The sequence below is a fragment of the Vigna angularis genome, chromosome 2 (assembly GCF_016808095.1).
Source record: "Vigna angularis cultivar LongXiaoDou No.4 chromosome 2, ASM1680809v1, whole genome shotgun sequence".
Classification (NCBI taxonomy): Eukaryota; Viridiplantae; Streptophyta; class Magnoliopsida; order Fabales; family Fabaceae; genus Vigna; species Vigna angularis.
Window position 1 is genome coordinate 7,188,585 of NC_068971.1, and position 15,496 is coordinate 7,204,080.

The 15,496-nt window shown below is 29.0% G+C and overlaps 1 protein-coding gene across 1 annotated transcript; it reads right to left on the reverse strand.

Annotated features, from left to right (window-relative positions):
- Positions 1-5,720: 5,720 nt before the first annotated feature.
- On the reverse strand, positions 5,721-6,548 carry LOC108327208 (probable CCR4-associated factor 1 homolog 9). The gene has a single exon (XM_017560938.1). It carries the CDS (start codon positions 6,546-6,548, stop codon positions 5,721-5,723), a length of 828 nt encoding a protein of 275 aa, XP_017416427.1.
- Positions 6,549-15,496: the final 8,948 nt, after the last annotated feature.

Consider the following 15,496-nt stretch of genomic DNA (forward strand, 5'->3'; position numbering starts at 1 on the left):
AACCTCGCGAACACCGTCCTTCAGCAACGACGTTCCCATCTCGGACTTCAGGTGTTTCACCAGGCCCTTCTCGTAAATCCCGGCGTAGATAAAGTTTGTGTCGAACTCGTTCCCGACGGCGCTAAAGCTAGGCCAGCCGGTTTCGATCATGACGAGGGGGATGGTCTCGTAGCCGGCGACAACGAGGGCGATGACAACGTCGACCATGACGTCGAAGAGGTTGCGGTAGTGGACGCCGGTGGTGAAGTCGTTGCAGAAGTTGAAAGGGTATTCTTGGAAGAGCGCGATGCCGAGGGGGATCTCGGGGTTCAAAGGGCAGAGGTTGTAAGGCTAGAGGTTGATCAAGAAGCAGGAATCTGTATCCTGCAAGAATTGGAGGAGCGGACCAAAGAGTGTGATCCCAGGGGTTCTTGAAACTGTGCCTTTGAGGTCGGGAACGGGGATGACAAGGCGGTGTAGAGCTCTACTGAGATGGTGGTGATTTTGACAGGGCCAGAAGAAATGAACATCTTATTTTCTTGGATGTGGGGACACTATTCAGTTTCATAGAAATGTTCAGTTGCCACTATCTTGTTCATTTTGTTTAACAGTTAAATATTTTATTGTTTAGGTTGTAGTGAAGAGTTGTTGAATGATAAAGAGAATCGAGATTTTGTGTTTAAGGAACCTATGAGTACGTGCTCAGAACTTCTGAACAAAAATACCTTTATCACATAAAACAGAGGGGCTATCGAACTTCATCCTGGAGAAATGCTCACTTCCTCAAAAATAAAGTTACAACTTTTCCCAATTAATGAAATAACTCGCATAGGACTTGAAAAGGTCACTGGGTGATTTGTGTAGCATTTTGGTAGATTGAGGGATCTCGCCTTCAGTTGCCGGAGGCCACTGGAGATGTGCCCCACCTCCTAGGAGTGATGGTTGGGGGAGTCGTTGGGAGCGGAGTAAGTGACGCCGATGTAGGGATGGGGAAGGGCGTGAGGGAGGAGGTAGAGAAATCAGAGAGCCACGTGTTCAAAAATTGACACATCACCTTCCACCTGTGCAAAAATTTAACTCTGTTAAGTAAATTTAACAGTAAGGGCTCAATTGATTCAAATTAGCATTTTTAAGGATTCAATTGGAGGTTCTAATAAGTCGGGGATCAAATTGGAAAAAACTCACATAAATAGGGACAACTAAAGGGTTTAAACCTAAATGGAATGTCTCTCTTAATATTGAAGGGTGGCGTTCGCATAGATCAAGAAGTCGTTGAGCCGTTTGAGGGCTGGTCACGCATCAAAGGGTACGGATGGGCCAGTGAAGAAGATTTCTTCTTTGTGTACAACTATATGTTCAACCAACTGTTCCTTCGAATATTGTTCACAGCTTTTCAGGCGATCGTTCTCCGTGAGTTGAACGTTGCCCTCACTCAGCTTCACCCCAATGGCTGGGCGGCCATTCAAGCCTTCGTAACAATCTGTGCCGCGATGGGAATTACTTAGTCTGTGTCGGTTTTCCTTCATTATTTCAATGTCCGGTCATTGGCAAAACGAGGATGGGTGTCGCTTTCTTCCGTTCCTAGCCGAACTCTACTTAAGTCGTATAGTGAGTCGTTTATAAATTTCAAGGCTCGATATTTTAAAGTGATAATAAAAGAGGTCGGTCGGTCTGAATTCCATGACGAGGCGGGTCTCCCTCTGTTCCCTTTTTATTGGACAAGAAACCCTCTGAAAATAAAAGCTTGGGCGGGTGGTCGCATGACCTAGAAGAGTTGGATGTCGTTAGGATCATTAATGCCCTAACCCGCCACCTTAACGCCCGTGGCTTCGTTGAGTGCCTCGGTCAGGAAGATTTTGACCAGATGACGTTCGATATAGTGTCTTCCATGAATTCTTTATTGTCTTATTGTTTAACTTAACTAAATTTTTGTTTAACTTAGAAAAAAAACGTTCATCGTAGAAAAAAGATATATAAACACTCGTAAGAGAAGAAAAAACAAAGAGAATAATAAATCTTTCTATAAATTAAACTAATTACAACTATAGCAATTTATACCAATCCAGTTTTAATTATAAAAAATTAACTTTAATTTAAAAAACTTATTTAATTATTTAAATATTTGCAAGAAATTTATCCACACATATTTATATTTTAATTTTCTTTTTACACTTTTCTTTATCTCACCCTTTTAATTGATACATCACTTTAGAATAATGCCATGATCACTAAACATTATTATAATATTTTAATATCGTTTTAAAAAATATAATATTCTAGTACACTTCTAAGTTTATTAAACGAAATTTAGGATTCCTTAATATATTTGACTTTTGATATGTATTTTTTTATTATATAATCGTTCTACTTATTTTATATTTAAAGTGAAAAAAATATATTATACAAATCTATTTGATTTAACATAATTAATTTATTTAATAAATTATTATAAATAATTTTAGTTTTCGTATTTTTTTATTTTCGTTTTATCACGTATTTAACTTCACAAAACAATACAAGTTATACTAATTACTTTAAATTTTATAAGTTAAATACACTAAATTATTAAAAATAAAAGTTACATATAAATATACAAATAAGATATTAAATATACTAAATTATTAAAATTGTTTACCATTTTCTTTCATTATTAACTTTATTAAAAAAAATTCAAAATATTGATTAATTTAAAAAAAGTAAGTTAACAACTCTTATATTATGAGGGATAAAATAAACATATGAATTATGTACTGTAACATCCTAGATTATATATAATATAGTAAGTCCACATTTTAATGTAAGAGAACCGTTAGAGTAGACTGTAAATAAAGTTGTTAAGCTTACAGTCATTCCAAATTGAGTCATAATTTAAAACTTAAATATAATAGAGTATTTCAAAAGATAACAAACCACTTAGAGTCCTAATTAGACTAAGCAGCATCATCATCTTCCTCCAAAGCCTGCTCCAGAGGCACCTCATCCGCCTCTGCTCACATCCAAGTGGATGATCATTGCAAAAGAAAAGCATACCCAAGCAAAACACAAACACAGAAGCAAGGGTGAGCTAGATATACAAAAATCATGTTATAGCAGTCACAAGCAACATGCAAGTAAAGACAGATAAACTACACTACACAAACGTGACTTGTTGCACTTAAACTTGACTCGTCCGGACTTAGAATGATTGCCGAGCTATGGCGGGTCATGTACTCGTGGTGGCCTCTACTGCTTTGCAAAGCCATTCTCAATGGGTTTCACCCTACCACACTCACGAGGTTAGTCCGTTATCACTTACCTTGGGCCATATTGGAAGCACCCAAGACTAGGACCTCCTGCTACTACTCACGACATGATTCAATCCTCTCTACTTGAGAATGATTGACCATTGTAGTTTCAGGATAACCCCCAAGACTGAGCTACCATGCAAATCATTCTAAACACTAAGGGCACCACCATGAATCTTCTCCTTGAAGATCATGGAATTACGTCCAATAATATAGGGCACCACCATGTAATCTCCCTTTGAGATTCATGGAATTACGTCCAATAACATAAGGCACCACCATGTAACCTCCTTTGAGATCCATGGAATTACGTCCATCAACCATACTTTTAAAACCACATACTTTCAATCACCAAACATGTTTCACATACTCGCATACTTTCAATATAATCACATTACCAACATCATACTATGCATTCCAAACATTCCACACACTTAATTCAACCAAAAAGAGAGCAAAAGAGAACTCTGAACTCAGAGGATTCGCACAGCGCACCCTATTCGCAAGGCGAGACAAGAGGATCTCGCACAGCGCACCCCTTAATTCGCATAACCAATTAACTCGCAGCCTGCACCAGACTTTAAACCTCTCGCATAGCGCACCTAGGTCGCTCTGCGAGAGCCTAGACAGATACCACACCCCCAAACCCTCTCGCTTTGCGCCCATCTCGCCCTTCAAATTAAAAAGGCAGTGGTTCCAGACCACCACCAGTCGCATAGCGACAGGATTCGCCAAGCGAATCCACAAACAGAGAACAGTACCCTCTGGCGAATGACCCAGACAGTGAGCACCCTCTACAGGGTCTCGCTATGCCAGACAGCTCGCATAGCGAGTCTGCATAATCTGCAGAATTATGCAACTCACACACCCTTTACCATTTCTAGTTATTTTCCCCAACTTCTAACACTCCTAATTTGTGTTTTATACTTAATTAAACTCATCTAGATGATTATAAACATTCCTACTACAATTCTAAAGTGATTAAGACTCAATCTCTACTCTAGAAAACCAAAATCAACAACTTAGAGACCCAAATCCAATTTCATTACTTGTAACTCGTTTTAGACCATTTTGAGGTTCCTAACAAGTCAAAATTGACCTATCTGAGCTACCCAAACAACCCAAACACACACAAAACCTCCAGTGCTCAAAGTCACTACCTCACTTCCTCTCAAAGTAATCCAAAACACTACCAATCCTCTTAACTTTCAACATACAACTGCTACCTCAGATTTTACTCATCTAACCTCCTTAGTTGCAGTCACACAACACATTTAAATCAGTTCACAAGCATTAGTTCACGGTTCACAGATGAACATTTCAACACATATCATTCATACTCTCAAAACTTAAAAACGCAACCCAAACAGCACAATGATGCATAAATCAGTCCATATACCTAACATATAACAACTTATAAGAAAGTATTCTAGCTCTCCTTACCTTAGGGTTTCACAGCTAAGCTCACAATTTGATTCAACAGTGCCTGACTCAACAAGAAATCAACCAAACCCTACAAACCACCCAATGGGTGATAGAACAACTCTTTAGAGCTAACTTTTGACAAGAAATTGAAGGAGAAGGTTTCTAGTTGCATGAAATCAGTAGAATAGCATGCCCTAGGTTCCAAAACAGAGGAGGAAAAAGGGAGAACTACTTACTGGTCCGAATGAAAGAAATAATCGGTTCAAAATAAAGCTCTCTCCGCTATGGACGCTTGGACACCACCTAAACGGACATGCACTGAGTCAGTGAGTGTGAAGGTTAGAGAGAAGGCAGAGGAACTTGGAGTTCTGAGTTTTTAGAGAGAGAATGGAAGTAAGCTAATGAACCAAGTTTGTCCAAAATATATTTTTATACTGAAATAAAAATCTGGCTCCATTAGTCTAATATATTGAAATTTACTCATAAAAAACAAATTTTCAAGTTCTCACATGTAGACAAAATTATAAAATCATCTATATATATATAGTTATAGATAATATATATATATATATATATATATATATATATATATATATATATATATATATATATATATTATTCTTATTAACAATAACAATACAAAATAATAAAATTTAAATGTCTTTTATATCATAAATAATATTTATTTAGTTTGTAGATAATTTTATTATTATAAATAGTTATTTGAATTTAAAAACTATTAATTTTTTTTAAAAAAAGTGAACAAGTAAAAAAAATACCTAAATTTAAATAGATAATCATTTAAAAAATAAAATTCGTAAGAACTACTTGTTAAAAACTTAAATTAAGAAATATACGAGATAAATTTCTTTTATATAATTATAAATAAATTATCATTAAATAATAAATATAAGGCTAGATAAAAGAATACACAAATGAGATGTTATTTGTTGTAACCAACTCAAATTTAAACAATTTTTAACTTGAGAACAATGAATGTAAGAGTTGTACAAACATTCTAAAACATTAATATCAAGACATCTCTAAACCATAAACAACACCTACATATTTTTTCAAGTCATCATCTGTATGAAAATAAAGTCTTTTAATCTCATTAAAAACATGTAGAGTGACCAAACTATCGGACCCTGCATGATGACTTTTTCTGGCACTATTATCCAAACCTAGGGACTTACTGACTCTGTCTAAACCACCATAAAGGTTGGGACAAAATTTGATGAGATATTTAACATCATATACTTCCTGTCCAAAGAAGAATTTAACGAGATGTAGAAAGTCACCTAAGTTGGGAGGTAGAAGTGGTTGCATGTGTAGAAAACGATAACTCAATACCTTGACCAAATAGGCAAAATCATAAGCACCATGAAAAGTAATCCAGTGAATGTGATTGTTGCAAAGGAGTCCTGAGAACATCAAGAGCTCAACGAATCGCATGATGTTGGCTCCAAAACTTTGATTCTTATGAAAATCCATGCCTTGGCTTTGGAGAAGGGCAATGGATTGTGAAGCATGAAGATGGCGTGTGACATCAAACTCACAAAAGTTGAATTCCCAAATGAAGCGGTTCGAGGTTCCGAAGGTTGGAAGGTTGCCATGACGATCTGAAAGGGTCAACCCAACTTGGATGAGATGCATACGGTCCACGTTGGCTTTCATCATCGCGTAGTTATTTTTTGGTTGTCGAAAGGCTGGATCCAACTGAAAGATGACACCAGGAAACTCTGTGTCCATAGAGATGAAAGGAAAGAACTTGATCACTCTACGAATTAATTCAAACTCAGCTTCAAGATTACAAGACCACACTGATCGTGTCATCACAGCACCATATGACATGGCCATCTTAGTATCTCTAATACTATTCCTTTTTTCAAAAGTAATGAAATAGAACTACAACTTCACACTTTTTATAGTGATTGATTGTGAAAAAAATCATAAATTATCTGTGTAGATATATAGATATATAGATATATAGATATAGATATAAGTATAAATATAGATATAGATATAGATAATACATATGTATATAATATTATGTTATTTGTTTTAAAGCATGAAATTAGATGGTAGATGATTTTTTTTAAAGTGATATATTGAAATCTAACCATTTATCTCGTATATTTTATATTTGATTACACTTAAATAATAGATAACTTATCTATTTGATAAGATCTTACAAGATTGTTATATTTAAATGGTAGATAATTATTTTATCTATTTTATGTTCCATTGTCAATTTTCAAAATGAAAACGAAAATTTTGAGTTGTATACGATAAAAACAAAGAAATACAAATAGGATAATTTCCACGTTTGTACGTAAAAAATAAAATAATAATCAACATAATCTTATTATCCTTAATTTTGACTATATAAATAAATGTCATTTGCATATTTTTAAATCTAATTTTCATTATAAGCCACGTAAATACATAGACAATGTTTAATGTATAGTATAAGCATATAACTGATACGTCTCAACATAATCATGCATAATATTTAAATATATGTCTTAAATATTTATGTTTTTATATTTAGTTTTTCTTTTATAGTTTTGATAAGGGATATAGATATATTTAGTTTTAAACAAATTTATTATTTTTTGTAATTATTTTTCATTACGTATATTGATTATTTCATAGTTAGTTATTTTTCCAAAATAAATTTAAATTTCAATGAGGGAATTTTGATAAATAGAAAATAATTAGTTTTATTTATTTTTTATTTCACGTGAAGGTTCTACATCCATGAGATTTCTTCCAGCAGCTTGTCACTTTGGGAAAGATTTTTTTTTTCCAGAAAGGAATCTTCCTCTTCTGTTACGGAAAAAATTCCGGAAAGCTTCATGATGGAGTTGATGAGAAATTTGACGGGTGTAGGAAGCAATAGCCTATATGCCGCCAGCTCTTTGATAACAGTATGCAACTTTGTCCTGGGTTCGGTCCTTACTCTTCTAAATACACCTACTACTTTTATTAGTTTAAACAAATTTAACCATGGTAGAGATTGACATGAGTAAAACTAATTATCACAAACCTATCTATGTAATAATAAGAAATTTTTATTTTTTCTTACTATGTTAAAATAGGTTGTAACTCGCGAAACAACTTGAAACAACAGATTTGAGCCGGGTTTGTTTTAAAAAAAATATAATTTCTTTATGTGAGTTAGTTTTTAACTCGACTCACCCGGATTGAAACCACCTAATTTAATTTAAATAAGAAATCTTAATTTTAAAGTTTAAAACAATAAATTTATAAATAATAAGTTTATGGATCTTTTAATTATATGTTTATATTTGTTTTGTTAAAATATGCAATAACATAAGACGTTGAAATTCTTGATTGATTAAATATATTTAATTTTTTTTATTGACTAAATATATTTTTAAAGTATATAAGATAATCACTTAATTTGTTATGTGAAAAATTTATCTAGCTGAATCAAAACTAAATAAAAAATCTTAATTTGAAAATTTAAAATAATAAATTTATAAATAATAAATTTATGGATTTTTTAATTATATGTTTATATTTGTTTTTTTTAATTATAACTTAAATTTATACATAAATTTTACCAATTATTTATTTATATTTAATAATCAATATATATATATATATAATAAATATATATTTAGTAATTATAAAAAACTTTAATGTAAATTTTATTAAAATTAATCTAATATTATCATATTTTGACTAGACTCTATGTTTTTTTTTGTTGTGTTTTAGACTTTATTACATAAATATTATAAGTTTTCTTTTATAGAAAATTGATAAAATTAATAAATAGATTATAATCAATATTAAAATATATATTATATATTTTATTTAATAATATAATAATAAAATAATAAGTAAGATTTAAAAATATTGATTTAAATATAATAAAATTATAATATACTATTTAATAAAATATATAATTTTATATATGTACATAATTTATATTATTTTTAAGAGTTAATTAAAATATTATAATAAAGTCAAACTTATTTTAATCATAATCCTAATCTACTTACAAGAAACTTATGGTGAAGACAAGTCTAAAAATAACAAAATATATATATATATATATATATATATATATATATATATATATATATATATATATATATATATATATATATATATATATATATATATATATATATATATATATATATATATAAAAGATAATGTCAACAAAAATGAAGAAAAATTACATGCAATCAGTAAAAAGTTATCTCACTCAAGTGATAATGATCAATATATGAGATAATACATATCTCGTTGAAGCGATAATCATGAATTTAAGTATAGACTATTATTATTTGAGTGACCAACAATAATCATTTCTCAAGTTAGAATTTGGAGTTTGAGTGATAGAAGTGACACAAAGATTCTCTTTCTAAGAACCTTATTCCTCAAGCTTAACTAATAGTGAGATGAGCAAAGTTTTGCAAACCTTTTGATATAATGGATATGTATATAAACTTATGTAACTTTTTTAAATACATTGGTTTTTTAAATCCCTTTGTTAAACATATATTTTATATAGTTAAACTTTGTTACACACACATGTGAATACATAAGTTGATATGGGTGTATACACATTTCATAAAAAAATGTTAAAAAAGTTTTCTCCATCATACATATATAATAAAATTCACACATATTAGTTGAATATTTTATGTTCATATATAATAGGACGATACATATAATAACAAATATTGAGTGTGCTTTTTGTTTACATTAACAAGAGTTATAATATCACAAACTATATTAATAGATAATTTAGTATATTAAAAGAAACATGTGATTTAATCGAATATATATATACTAAGATTGAAAAAAAACTATATTATCATTATTTTACCAATAATGAAAATATAAAAATAAAGATAAATCTCCTATAATTTGTAGACAAAAATTTATAATGAAATTATAATTATTATTTACACATTCTTAGGTATTAAAGCAATCCAAAACAAAACTAATATATAATTGGAAAGTTAAACATGTCTTTTTACAATTACAGGATCATGGAATAAGTTAATCACATTTTTTTTTAATATACAGGTTTAAATCTAATTATTTTTTCCAATATACAAGTTTAAATTTAATTTCCTGTTAAGTTTGAGGTTTACCGTTTAGTATGCCAACCATCAATTTGATAGATTAGATATTAACATTGTTAATACATTAATATGTGATAACTTACTTAGCTAATTAAGTTATAACTAAAAAAATGACTCAATTATTCGTTTTTGATTTATATTATGTGTATATACAATACTAAAATAAAAATAAAAATAATATAACTTAAATTATTAATATTTTTATTTGAAAATATAAATATAACATAATATTATAATTTAAATTATGAATACTTATAAATTAAATTTTAATAATTATAAATAATAATTAAAAAGTTAAGATCTAGAAAATATTCACACATACCCATCAGTATACATACATGGTCACACTCACACACAACCTTAGATATACGTATAGTAGATATGTGTACAAATACACATACACATAAGAAACAAAACATAATTAAGTTTTCTTGTTTCATAGCCCCTATTATTTATAATACGGACAAAAACTTTAATTAATGAGTTTGTTCAATGTTGTTGATTAGAAATAATATGCTATTTCAAAATGGGTCATTTAATATTTTAATTTGAGGGATCTTGTTATAATTCATTCAAAATATTAAATTTATCTTTTGTTTCTGTGCTACGTACTATAGTTGCCGAAAAAAGAGTTAAAGAAAGGATAAGATGTCATAAAGAAAGTGACAATTAATTTATGATCCTAAAAGCAAGAAGGTAAAGTTGATATACATACAATATAATCTCTTATATAACCAATTGCCTTTTAACTCAAAGGAAAGTGATGGAATCTCATGATTATACTGAACAAATTAATTATAGTTTAGTTTTTAATTACAGTAATAAATAAAATTAACAATTATTCAATAAATAAAATAATATTTTTCATACTCTTTCTTTATTAATAATTTATTTTTTCACTTATTTCTTATCTAAATTTATTTTCTTTATCAAAATGGATAACTCTCTCTCTCTCTCTCTCTCTCTCTCTCTCTCTCTCTATATATATATATATATATATATATATATATATATATATATATATATATATATATATATATATATATATTTCCATGTTTGTATGTTAAGTTTCATGTATGACTCTTGGTTAATTCTTTCGTGATTGGATTGATAAGTCGAATTCGATGGTTAGATGCTATCCTAATTAACTTGATTTTGCTTCAAAAATACAATCTAATTTGTGTATAAAGTTAATAAAGTGGATATTCTAATTTAAAACATGTTTAGAGGAAAACTTATTTAAATACATTTAAAAGAAAAAGTAAAATAATTTTTATGATTTTATGAGTTAAGATCAATCTGTTGTAAGTTAAAATTTTAATTTTAAGAAAGATAACAGAAAATAATTTCATAAACTAATTTTTTAAAAGACCAACATTGTTTTTTTCTTATTTTTTTCCTTCTAAAACTTTTGTAAACAAGTTTTTGAAAAAATATTATCACTCTTCAAGATTGATGATAAGATGAAGAGATGATGAATGATTGTGAAAATGAAAAGAGTTAGAAAAAGAATAAGATGATGGAGTTTGAAAAGAGAGAGAGAGAGAGGAAGAAGATGAGGACCACCCAAAGACATGATAGTAAAAGATCCAAATGAAGAGTCAAAGAATTAGCAATGGAGGGATAAGGTAATGCCTTAGGTGGGCACGTGGGTTTGCATGCTTGATGTGAACTTTGAATGGGAGACACAGATTTAACATATGTTGTATTCGTTTCATCTATTGGGTCCCTTCTTTCTTCTTTCTTAAACCAATCATACATCACTATATAATAGCAATTCTCTTTTTATTCTCTCTAAAATCTTTATAATTTTGTTTGTTATTATAACGTGTAATTAAACCTAACTCAACCCTACAAAACCGACCAACCTGTAAGATGAGATTTATATCCCACTTATATATTATAATTTGCTCTTATTTTTAGTCGACTTCCAACTTTCTACTCTTTAAAAATCTCTTAATATTCTTTTTATAACCACCATTATTTTCAACTTAATCTCATCATATTCTTCTTACAATTACATCTTCAATTAAAGTTTGGGAGAATGCTATATATGTACTATTTTCAGCATATTTATACGCATAGACATACACATAATATATATAAATATATGTATTTCTGTCTTTGTTTAAATGACCTTTACTTGAAGAATTGTTCTTCTGTCCCCCACTTTATGTTTTTGGCACATGTATAGTTTCTTGCCATACTTTTCCAAAAAAATCTCGACAAAAACTGTAGCCTAGCAGTAAAGTTCATTCAATTATATATGCTATCATTCAAAAGGGAATGTTGTATTAAGGAAACCTGGGGGTTAATTAATTCATACTGCATGCTTCATTTATTAAGATAATTAAGAGTATTACTTGTTCGGAGTATCTTATCTTTTAAAATACAATATTTCTGTCTTCTTTATTGAAGCAAATCTATATGAAAGAGGATTTCTTATTGAAAATAGTTAAGCTTTGTATTTAAAAAAAAATTAGTTGCTTACAAATGAAAAACTCCTTTTTTTCTTTTGTTTTTAATCATATATCTTAAAACTCAATATTTTAATTTAAAATGAAAATCAATTGTAAATTATAAATTAAAAATATTGCGTTTTTACTTTTACTAATTGATAGCAATAAAAATGCTCTGATGAGTGTTGATTTACACAATGTCACGTATTTAAATTAGTTTACTTTTAATTTTTTCTATCAAATCATACCGAAAAAGTTATTTTTCTTAAAACAGCCATCACTAAATTTTTTCACCCTTACATTGTAAAGTCAAGAAAAGTTATAACCAAGTTCATGGTTACAACAGTACATGAAACTGTGGTTTTTTTTAAGTCTGTAATCGTGCATGACTTATATATTGAATATTTTATAATATTTTTTATGAAAGTAATGAATTATAATTAATTATGTTGAACTGAACACTTTTTGACATTTATATATTATTAAATATTTGTGATAAATTTTCCATTAACACTATTTGATTCTAAAAGCCTTTTTTTTTTAATTTCTTCTCCCAAAATTTTCAACATTTATAAGAAAAAATGTGAGAACCTCTGAAAAATAAAATTGGGATTCCTTAGGGCATGTACAAAATGATAATAATAGCCTGACCTAACTAAGAATATTATTAGTTGATGGAAATGATGATGGCTTACTTTTTTGAGGTAAATTTGGAAATATGATTGACAATCATGTCTGAGCCATAAGCAATACATTTCAGTTCAATTTCATGTCAGCATATGTAGAAAATTGGCCACATTGAAAAAGTTGAGAGAAAAGCTAAACCTTGTAATATGGAATTCTAACCATTGGGGCCATTAATGTCTTAGCGAGGCCAGGCATAGTCAAAACCTCACATTTCTTTCAAACCTGAAACCCTAGCTGTGACTTCCTATCACTTCACACCATTCATGCATTGATTCTGGTGCACACATTTTAAGCCACATTCATCACTTTCATCAGGGTGATCATGTCCTCCATAGCAACCCTTCATGTTGCTATATGCATCATCACCAATGCTCCATTTCCATTTTTTTCTGCCTTTTCAAATTTGATTCCCTTTGTCCTTTTGAATGGACATGTCCAACTCTGTTCACTTTGGTCCCTCATGTGTGTCTGTTCGTTAGGTTAATCCCCCTTTATCTGTATCTTTCTCTTCGTGTGGTCAACATAGCAGCGTTCAAGCCATTATATATATATATATATATATATATATATATATATATATATATATATATATATATGTATTTATGTGTGTGTGTGTTTGTTTGTGATCAGAGACAGTTCACAAGGTAGGCCAGGTTTCACCATCAGAAACTACATCTGCATCGAAATTATGTCGACTTTTGTTGTTTTCTTTACTCGAATAAACCAATGTTTAGAGTGTGATTCAAGTTTGAACTCTCCTGTCTTTCTTTCTGTACTTAATTAAGTGAACCACTGACACCATAATTAATTAGACACAAAAACTTCTTCCTATCACCATTTATTCATTATATTTTTCTTAATGAAATGACAGCTCAATATTTCTGCAACATGTTTACAAAGTGTAAGACATTATATATATATATATATATATATATATATATATATATATATATATATATATATATATATATATATATACTATAATAAATTATGTAGTTGTCTACTTCAATTGGTCTTTTAAACATGCTGTTTGATGATGTAGTAAATGTTTTTAGTTTACCAGCAGTATATATGCTTAACTATACGTTTGATTTAATGGTTTTATTTATTTTAAAGTTTTAAATATAGTTATAGTTTCTCAATATGAAATTGAAATTTATTTATTTTTTCAAATTTTGATACATTAATTTTTAAATTTTAAAAATAAATTAATATAAGTTATTTAATCTAACGTGAACTGTTTTTTAAGTGTTAAATGGTATTCTAAACTGATATTTGAAATTGAAAACATGTTAATAATGTAAACCGTTTAAACATAAACTTGAATAAAGTTTATCACATAAAAGTAGTTTCATTAAAAAAATTAAATTTATTTATTTTTAAAATTTAAGGATCAAATTATATAAAATTTTGAAAAAAAAGATAAATTTTAGTTGTCGCAACCAAGATCGCGACGGGACGACGAACCGAAAACAAACGGGTTTGAGAAATATATTTGTGGAGTCGCCACCATAATTTATTATGGAAAGAACTATGGGAAAACCAAAAAATAAGACATGGTATACGAAAAGAGATTTTCAGGTTCAGAAATCGGTTACGCGTAAGGAAGATATTAGCACCCTATCATGCCTGCCCAAAAGCAGTACCTTTAATTAAATGTATAAAGTTAACATGGTTTTTCAAAATGTTTAAATTTCCCTAAAAAAGTAAAAAAAATAAATAAAAAAAGCTATTAAGAAACAAAAAAAATATTTTTTGTTTTATGAACCCGACAAGAATTAACCTTGGTTTTAGAAAAAAAAACATCAGAGTACAATAAAAAGAGGAAAAGAATGGTGTAAAAGTGACATACTTCTCTATATTCTCTTTCTATCTATAGCGGAGTGCATATTTATATACACACATTGTAATATTATGGAAATCTTGCCTTAATTGTGAATTAATTGGCAATAAAACAAAATAGGGAAAGAAATGGTCATGGTTTGCCAGAAAACAAATTAAATAATATTCAAAACATTGATTATAATTATTGTCAGAAAATCATATTTTCCTCTTTAAAAGCAACTGATGCAACAAATTATATCAATATACTATTTTAATTATTGTTTATAATTATTAGCATAATATTAATTCAAATTATTACCATATTAAATTAACATTTCAAAAATATTGTGTTTGGTATTAAAGTTATTATTTTATCCCTTTTTATCTACCATTAATTATTATTTTCTTTTTTTTTTTATTTTTATTGATTTACTTACCCGGACACGAAATTGGGTGTTGACACTAGTTTTGCATCTAAATTAATAGACTAAAATGATATTCGTGAGTTTGATTTCATTCATACTTTACATAAAATAATCATATATTATTTCATCTCAAATTTTGTTTTGTTATACTATTGATCCTTCTAATTTATGTTCGTCTCATTTTGTTTTAATAATTGTAATGTATCAACTTTTCGATTATAATTAACGTGTACATTATTTTCTTTTAAAATGAGCACAATGTTTTAGGGACAACAAAAGTA

Bases quoted from the DNA above. Each gene is read 5' to 3' on its own strand.
- LOC108327208 (XM_017560938.1), bottom strand. From the start codon at position 6,548: ATGGCCATGTCATATGGTGCTGTGATGACACGATCAGTGTGGTCTTGT.